We start from the raw sequence: 9,045 nt of genomic DNA, 5'->3' as shown, positions 1-9,045 counted from the left end.
CCAATGCCTTTAGGTAAGGCAAGGTTGGTACAGATTTTGTCATTCCCTGATACTGTCTACTAATAAACTTCTGGCACTCCTCTTACCTCAAGGACTTACTCCTACCTCTCTTAGATCAAGGCACACTTTTCTCCAAATAACATTTTGTATGTGACTAACTTATCCTAACTCATCAGAAATTGCTACTTCACAAACAATTTCTCCCTACACCCAAATGCAGAATTTCAGTGTTACCTCTTATCTAGAGTAAGTATTTATGTTTTAGATCTAACAACAGCGACAACAACAACAACGACAACAGAAAACTATGGCTGTGCCAGCTCCACTGATATGCAAAACACCTCTAGGCTTCCTCTTCTTCAATTATCCCTCAATAGTTGACAAATTAAGTGAATATAGAAAGAAGCACCATAAAGATAATGGGGTGGAAAGGAAACCAAAAAGTGAACAAAGGAAAGATATTAGACATGCCTCCTACTGTCCTTAAGTGATGGTAAATGGTAGGCTATGCAAGGCCAGAGAGCATCTGAGACACATATTTTTGCTCATTCATTTTTGCTCTACCTTATATCCAATGCAGTATGCTAGCTCTTCCAGAACATGCAGAGCACAGACTCAGAACTGAAAGCTTTACAACCGAATAGCTGTTACTACACAAGGAGCAGACTGGAGAGGCTGGCTAAGTAGTGACTTGTTTCAGTGGGAGCCATGTTTTCTGTTGACATTTCAATTCCTTGGAGCATTTGAATGGGGCACTCACAAAACAAGAGTGGGACTCAGTCTTCTCCAGCTCTTGTCCATTGATGACAAGTGAAAAATTACAGTTTAATTCAGCATATCTGTAGAGGAAAATTATTGACTATAAATGATTAAACATTTTACCTGCTATCTATTAACTCTCAGAATAACCCCAATGTTCATGCCAAAATCTCTGAAACCCAAAACCCCAATGCTGAGGTCTGAATGTTGTCTGAGCACAAATTTCCACTCATCTTCTATCCTGCTTAAGTGTCTCCATCATCAGCAGAAATTTAGTAATGACTTAGATCTGAGGCCTATATTTTTTAAAAGGTTGCTATATTTTAGAAGTTAAAAGTTATGAGTAGAGTTGGTTTTTTATTTTTGTTTACTGTGTATTTTACTTAGTCTAACACATAAAATATTCTTTATACATTAAATTTATATTATAGGAAAATATATTAAGGGATATTTGTGCTCTTCATACTGAGTCTTTAGATCTTGGGGGCCATTTTATGCTTAGGACATATATTCAGACTAACTTAACTTCAAGTGTTTGTAGCCACATATGCACTAGACACAGCAAACTCTAAAACATCCCCGGAGCTTCTCCAGGTCTCCTGCGGCTTGCAAGTATATTGGGTAAGTAAAACATCAGTCAAAAATAATCTAACTACTGTATTCTAATTGATGTTCTGGAGGCAATGTATTTGCTGACTGATTGATATTTTTACTCTAGTAGAAAACATTTTTTTCAAAGGGAAGACAAAGAAAGGGAAATTATTAAATATTAAAAGAGTACCTATTTACAAAAAGGAGAATAATTTGTAGTTATTTTATAATTGGCTATTTAGTTCACCAGGAGTTTACTTCCAAGAGTTGTCATTTTAATTATTAAAGCAAATATTCAGAGTTGTATAGTAATTTTTTCTCCATTCCATCTAAACTTACAAAATGTAGTATTTGTACATTAAAAACAAAAACTTTAGTATAGCACAAGGCCTGCTGGATACATTTTTTAATGAAGCAAGCAGGAAAGTGTGCCTTAACAGACCATGCTAAAGCATCATCCCCGCCCCCACTTAAGTACCAGCCATATGACCTATCTAGTATAAAATGAAATTTCTTTGGGGCATGGGAAGGGGGAAGTGAAAATGAAGTGGAGGAAGAGAAAGAAAGGGGACAGAGAAGAACAAAAAGAAGGAAAGAGACCTGCCCTGAATGGCTGGAGAGAGAGGGAGAGGACAGAGAAAAAAAGGAGAGAGGAAGGGGGAGGACTGAAGGGGAAAGGGATGGAGGAAGGGATGGGGAGGGAGAGGGAGAGGGACAGAAGCCTGAACAGCCTTTTATAGCATACCTGACTCTGGTTGTTGCTAGGAAACTGTTGGGTATACCCTAGAGGAAATGCTAACACTGCTTTGATTTCATTTCATGACGCCTTGTTTCCTTGCTGTAAAGTCATCTTGAGCTTCTGTAAACAAGCACCTACATTCCTTTTCCCTTGTCTTAGGGACAAAATAGTCACCAAAAGCTATTGGTGAGCTCTGTGTCACAAATATAGATCCCAGTTTGGGATAATATCTTTCAGGTCTCTGATATGCTTGTGAGTTTTGCATTTCTAACCATGTGCTCTCAGCCTTTACTCATGCAGGATGTGTGCTTGTTTCTATCAACTCACGTCACCGACTGCAGTGCAGCTCCAACAGAAACGAGTTTTCACAAAGTCCTTTGGCTTCTTTTAAGAAGGTCCTTGGTTCCTAAATCTGTGCTCTCAGCATAACACACACACACACACACACACACACACACACACACACACACACACACCATATATACATTCTCTTCAGTAGTATAGTTTTAGTCCTTTTGGATGTGTCAGACATGACTGTGCAAACAAATGGGTCTCTAACTCTTTCTTCCACTGATACAGTTTTACTTAGTCATTCCCCTTTATTCAATCACCTCCAAATAGTTTTAAGTCAGAGCACTGAAGTTGCGAGTAAGAGACCAAAGTTTTGGTGTTCAGACTTCACTTTATAAAACCGGACTTAAGTGAACTAACAGGTCTGTATCTAGCTTCAGTTTCCAGGTAACTACCCAGTAAGACCTGAGTCGCCAGGTTATTTCCCCAACAAATCCTGCATCTAGCACCAGTTTCCAAGTTATTCCCTAACAAATTTGCAGGTTACAAGTCCGACCCCTACCACTAATTAGGAGGGAAGCAGAAGTTAGGTTTATGGTTGATCTCCCAGCACCAACCAATTATGCTAAAGGCCACAGTAGCACCCCAATTAGATCCTGGCCAGACTAGAAACACTCACCTCTCCCTTGTCCTGATGAGTGGTCAGGGCTTTTTCTCCATTAGAACCATCCTGTGGGTGAGTTCAGTTTGTAATTAAAGACCCTGGTGTGATTGCATCAGATCAACTCCTGATTGGCATTTCAGGATTGATGAACATTAGTACTACAAGAGCAAATGCTCCACGTGATCACTCACAGGACAGCTTCCAGGACACTGTTGGCAAAGCCATCGTCCGTGATAGAAAAATGTAAACACGGTTAGTTCACATCAAAGCCTCATTAATAGACTATTATTACTCCTGTCTTCACAAAGTAGGAAACTGAGGTACGGAAATGCTTGCCCTACCACAAGTAGCTAGTCAGTGATTGGGGCCCAGGTTCCTGAGGCTGAGCTCCCCATCTGCTCAGCCCACGACCTCCCTTGATTATAAGAAGACCCACAGTCTTCCTGTTGCCAGTTTTACTGCAGCCTTCCAAGAAGGCCAAAATGAACAGAGGACACCATTGCTGCATGGAACACACAGGAAATATTTTATTAACTTCCAAATGATGAAAGGGCAGAGTAAGACAATTCAATAGTAATCCATGATTCTCCTCAGAGAGCCCACCCTGGCATTCATGGCGCCCCAGTCGTGGTAGCGCCTGTATTCCCTGGGCCTCAGCAGGTACTGCCGCCCCCGGTAGTTGGGCATCTCGTAGAGGACCCAGTAGCCCTCTATCACGTGGAAGGAGTGGAAGTCACTGAAGTGGAAGCGGTCCTGCAGGTGGGGGCAGTCGTCTGTGATCTCCACCATCTGGCCTCTGTAGTCCTCTCGCTCGTAGATCCTGATTCTGTGAGAGCTGGACTGTGCGTCCAAGGAACAGTAAAGAAGAGGATGTCAGAAAACCTGACCTAAGTTTGCCAATCCAGCACATGCTGCCTGGGAGGGGAGTGTTGTGCCCTATTTTTTCTATGCTGAAAGTGACTAAATTTAAAAAGGTAAATAGTGGCTGTCAATGCCATGTAAGTCACAGATTGGTGGAAATCCTGCGAAAGTTCGAGTTACACAACCTATTTTCTTTCAGGCTCTGGTATATATATATACTAACTTGAGTATTTCTAATTTACATTTCGATTGTTATTCCCCTTCCCGGTTTCCGGGTCAACATCCCCCTAACCCCGCCTTCTCCCCTTCTATATGGGCTTCCCCTCCCTATCCCCCCCTCTACCACCCTCCCCCCAACAATCAAGTTCACTAGGTGTTCAGTCTTGGCAGGACCAAGGGCTTTCCCTTCCACTGGTGCTCTTACTAGGCTATTCATTGCTATCAGGCCTTGTTTTTAAACCTGGGGCTCAAGGTCATCTCAAAATTTAGGTCTAAAGGGAGATGTGGTGAATGCCTGTAGTCTTAGCCCTTAGGAGGCAGGGGTAAGAAAAATTTCACGTGTCAGAGTTGGAGGCCAGTCTACAATACATAGGAAGTTTGGGTGCATCCCGAGAAGCCATGTAAACACCAGCAAACAAAATGTAAATAAATGAACTAAAGAATGAAGTTCAACTCTCAGCTCTAATGTATTCTGACAAATCACGTTTGTAAAACCAAAAAAAGAAGTCAAATATTCTCAAGAGGCCTGTGCAGATCAAGAGGGTAAAATGTTTATAGCAATGGACGTTGGAGCTGCCTGTCCTGCCCACTCTGTTAGCTTGATCTCCTTCACTTCCTGTCCTTTCCTAGAAGTCTGCTCCAGTGTCCTCTTCCACCACTGGAAGTCCTCTGTGGGAAGGATTCTCCAAAGCAACAGTTTGAGGAGAGAGCAGCTGCTGGAAAAGTCCCATCCTCCGTGCATCCAAAGTATTGTAGCTTCCAGAACTTGAGTATGCAGCCAAGATGTGACCTTTACAGAGGCTGGCACACCAGGACTCACCAAAAGTTAAATAATGGCTGGCGATGCCACGTAAGTCACGGGTTGGTGGAAATCCTGCGAAAGTTCGAGTCACACAAACCCCTCTAACTATCCTTTCTTTTTCTTTAAGGCCTGCTAACCATTTCTGTTATATAGGAAAACTGAAAAGCAGTTCTCACAGCCTGTTACAGGTACATTTAGGAGCTTTCGAATTTCAAAGGCTTGTGCCATTTTTCCTAATCCTAGAGAAACCCCTCAAAGAACGTGTCAGGCACCCTATCCCTCAGCTCAAAGTAGGGTTATGATCAGGGCAAGAATGAGAATGAGGGCCAGGGGGCCCTAGGATGGGACTCACGTGGGGGATGAGGTGGCAGGAGCGGACAGAGTCGCTGAAACCCATCCACTGCTGGTAGTCAGGGTACTCCCCGCGACGAAGGAAATACTGGCAGCCTGTGAAGTTGGGCTGCTCATAGAGCATCCAGCAGCCACTGTCCACGCGCACAGAGTTGCAGCGGCTGAAGTAGGGCTGCAGGTTGGAGTGGTCTGTGCTGCACTCATAGTGGCGGCCCTGGAAGCCTCGGTCCTCATAGAAGGTGATCTGTAAGGCAAGGCAGGGGTCAGAGGCCTGATGTGGTCTGGACCCAGGAGTAAGTCCCTCCCCACGTTCTGGGCGCCCTAGGCTCACCTTTCCCATGGCTGGTGTTTGCGGATGGGATGGTGCTGTTGGTTGTGTAGGGCTGGGAGCAGGGTCTATATATATAGCAGGAGGTCTGCTGCGTTGGCAGGAACAGCACAAAAGGGGCCCGCGGTGGGACAGGGCACGTTTTCTCTCTCTTTTCTATATAATGACTGTGGGGGAGGTGTGGGTTATTGTATGTTTTCTTTTAGACTTTCCAGAGCTTTCGAATGGATGACGAATCACTGACCTGGTTAAAAGGGTCACTTGATGCAGCCTGGGTCTTTAAATGATGCCTATCTGGGAAATTGAAATTAAGTAAAGATGCTTAACTAGTCAACCTTTGTAGTTAAGTTGTTTATAATTCCCAAACTAAGAGACTTTGAATAACAGTGCATGATGACGATGGGATCTGCTGACCCATGGAGCTTGAGGCTTTTAGGCTGCTGAACTGCTGCAATCATGGAAGGCAGGGATGGCTGTACCTTCGCCTAATTGTGCTCCAAGTGGCATGAGAATCAGATAAGTAATGGGTGGGGGGCAACAGAGGTGAACTGCCAGGAAGCTCTGATGCAACAGGAGCTCAGCTTTGCTCCCTGAAGCTGAGACCCTACCAGGAATTTCTTGATGCATGTGAACAACGCGCAGATACGTTTGAAATCTCGGGTTTACAGCATGTCTTTTCTGCTGTTTCAGGGGAGCAAGGACTGCTTGTACAGTGGTTTAGGCTCTGTCTCCTAGGCTGGTCTCTTCTCCCTACCCCACAGTCACCCCCATCATCCTGACCACCCCTGGGTGCTCCAACCACACTGTGCTATTGTGGCATTTCAGGCAGAAAACAGTATGGGGACTGTTGTGACCCTGTGGGTTGTTTGGTAGTCTCTGGGCCTCTGTCCATTTGCACCTCCAATATATTCTCTTTCTCAGTTCCCAAGTCATGGCAACCCTTAACGTTGAGTCACTGCAGAGTGTGCACAGGGGAAGGGTAGCAAACCACTGTTCTCTAAGTACTCCCTGTGCTTAATCCATATTCAGTGTTAGCTTAACATTAACCAATGCCACTCAGAGTGCTGTTGGAGGAAGCAGTTTCCTCTCAATTAAACAGACCATCTCATGTGTTTTCTATACCGTCTTACTAGAAAATAGTGTTTTACCTACTAAAATTACATCTTAAGAAGAAATACATCAAGCCCCTTTGTAGACTCCTAATACTCTTCATAATTAAAATACATTGTCCATTTATTGCAGTATGTAATGAAATTATTACCTATGTGTGTATATATTTCCTGGGACAGATAGAAATTTATTCATAAGACGGAAAAGTCTATGGAGAAAGAAGAGTAGCAGGTCTAATGACCTATGGTCTGAAAACGTCTCAAAAAAGTATGTCATTACAGTGTAACAAGGACAGTAAGAACGAGGGAGACATGGGCAGAAAGGGTCTGAGCAGTAAGTGATGGAGAAAGAGCCCCAGACGCAGCCTAGACTGCTGGCAAAGAGATAAGCCCAGGGAATGTCTGCAGATGCATGGTCTGTTCTGGATGCTGACTTCAGTTCGAACACCTTTGTTAACGATTTCTAAATAGTTCTCTGTAGCCATTGTTTGACTATGAATTAAGGGCTTACTGGTTTGCTTATTTTAGAGTGCACGTGGTTATGGTGCTGCTACAACTTCCACTCCCCTGCCAACTTTCTAACTACAGAGCTTTGTGCTAAGCAGAATCCTTTTGAAATAAATTCTTCCAAGAGACTGAAAGCAAATAGTGTATTGGAGGTTGAGTGTCAGGGCCTCTTACAAGTTAAGCTGTTGCTCCTGGCTAAGCTACAGCCGCAGCCCTTAACAATTAGAAAAGATGGGGAAAGAACCTTCCTTTCCTGTAGGACTAAAAGAAGATAATATGTATGACATTCAGCAAAACTCCTAGCAGAAATACAATGTATTATTTTCCTTTCTTCTCCCTAAGATTTCTAAAGAATTTGAGCCCTTAAGCCTTTGGTCCACCATGGCTTTTGTTTGTTTGTGGGGGCAGTGGCAGTGGGCATCAGCCCTTTAGATGACAATACAGGATGGAATAAGTGGTTGAATTACTGTCAGATAAAGGATGTGTTTCTACGTATGTTCCTGGAAAGTAAATATGAAAAATGTAAAGAACAAGGATTTCCAAATACTTTCTTCTCAAGGCTTGAAAAATAATTTCCCAAGGTGATTTGGCAACATGTATTTCTAATTAAAAATATTCCTCTTATTAGAACCCTTGGGTAATTTTGTGGAAGATATTTATTTCCTCCAATGATACAATAATGAGTCTCCCAAAATATTTTATTCTGAGAATAAGATATATAAGGCAACACATTAAATTTCTGTTTTAAATTACATATTTTACCAAAATTATATAATTGGTTATAATTATATAATTAGCTCCTTCATAGGCAGCAATAGTTTCTTAATCCTAACCACAGTAAAATACTAAGGCTCTTAAGGGAGACATAGAAATGAATGCAAAAATATTATTAGTATGGATATTAATTTATCTGGAGAAGGAAAGGTAACTATTGATCACAAATGTCTTCCGATAAAGATCTATAATTTGATTTTGTATTTAGTATGACAATTGTTCTCTTTCATTTCATTTATAGCATTTTTATCTATGACAGAAAACAGTGTAAGGCAATTCCATTCAAAATAAGTTTGACATGGCAGCCGTGTCATGCAGACTGTGAAACACACATACAGAAATTTCCTCATCAGTTATATGCTAAATATATGCTAAACTAAAAGCCTTTCCAACTTTAAAACAATAGACAAAAATAAAGAGAAAGAGAGGAGACTACTCTCTGTACACATTCCTAACTCTAAAGGAAAATGCCTAGTGCCATCTGAGCCCCGTGTGCACAGGGACCTAGGAGCAGTAGGGGCAGGGCCCTTCTGGTTGCTTCCCTCACTGAGAGCTGAAAGCCAGCCCCGAGGAGCGACTTCAGGCCCAAGACCAGAGGTGAGACTAACTTTTCTGCTCCAAGTGACCTGCCTGGCAGATTCAGGACACACTAACACTAAGGCAGAATTCCTCTGGGATCAGGCACTCTGGTTTCTAGCTGGCACCCGAACCTCACTGATCCGGGCCCACAGCTCCCTGCTCCCAAACCCCATGAGAGAGAGAGGTGATCACCCAGAAGTGTGGGCAATCCTGAGACTGCAGGGCAGGAGCAACTGCCACTTCTGCCCACCTTTGCCCACAAGTAAACAGCTAGAGGCCCTTAAAGAAGAAACACAAAAATCCCTTAAAGAACTACTGGAAAAAAACAGACAGGAGAAGGAAATGAACAAAACCATCCAGGAGTTGAAAATGGAAATAGAAACAATAAAGAAAGCACAAAGGAAGACAACCCTGGAGACAGAAAACCTAGGGAAGAGATCAAGAGTCATAGATGTGAGTACCACCAACAGA

At 42.8% G+C, this 9,045-nt stretch overlaps 1 protein-coding gene across 3 annotated transcripts; it reads right to left on the bottom strand.

Annotated features, from left to right (window-relative positions):
* Positions 1-3,547: 3,547 nt before the first annotated feature.
* On the bottom strand, positions 3,548-5,712 carry Crygf (crystallin, gamma F). Of its 3 annotated transcripts, XM_039084219.2 has the most exons (4): positions 5,609-5,617; positions 5,279-5,521; positions 4,198-4,205; positions 3,548-3,879 (listed from the first exon to the last, which is right to left on the bottom strand). In XM_039084219.2, exons 1-4 carry the CDS (start codon positions 5,615-5,617, stop codon positions 3,612-3,614), a joined length of 528 nt encoding a protein of 175 aa, XP_038940147.1. In that variant the 3' UTR covers positions 3,548-3,611. The 3 variants fall into 3 exon arrangements, with proteins under 3 accessions (XP_038940147.1, NP_001103027.1, XP_038940148.1); NM_001109557.1 differs by lacking the exon at positions 4,198-4,205 and having other exon boundaries at positions 3,548-3,884; positions 5,609-5,712; XM_039084220.1 differs by lacking the exon at positions 4,198-4,205 and having other exon boundaries at positions 3,685-3,870.
* Positions 5,713-9,045: the final 3,333 nt, after the last annotated feature.

The sequence above is a fragment of the Rattus norvegicus genome, chromosome 9 (assembly GCF_036323735.1).
Source record: "Rattus norvegicus strain BN/NHsdMcwi chromosome 9, GRCr8, whole genome shotgun sequence".
Lineage (NCBI taxonomy): Eukaryota > Metazoa > Chordata > Mammalia > Rodentia > Muridae > Rattus > Rattus norvegicus.
The sequence above is the reverse complement of the archived record's forward strand: the minus strand, read 5'-3'. Positions and strand labels throughout refer to the sequence as shown.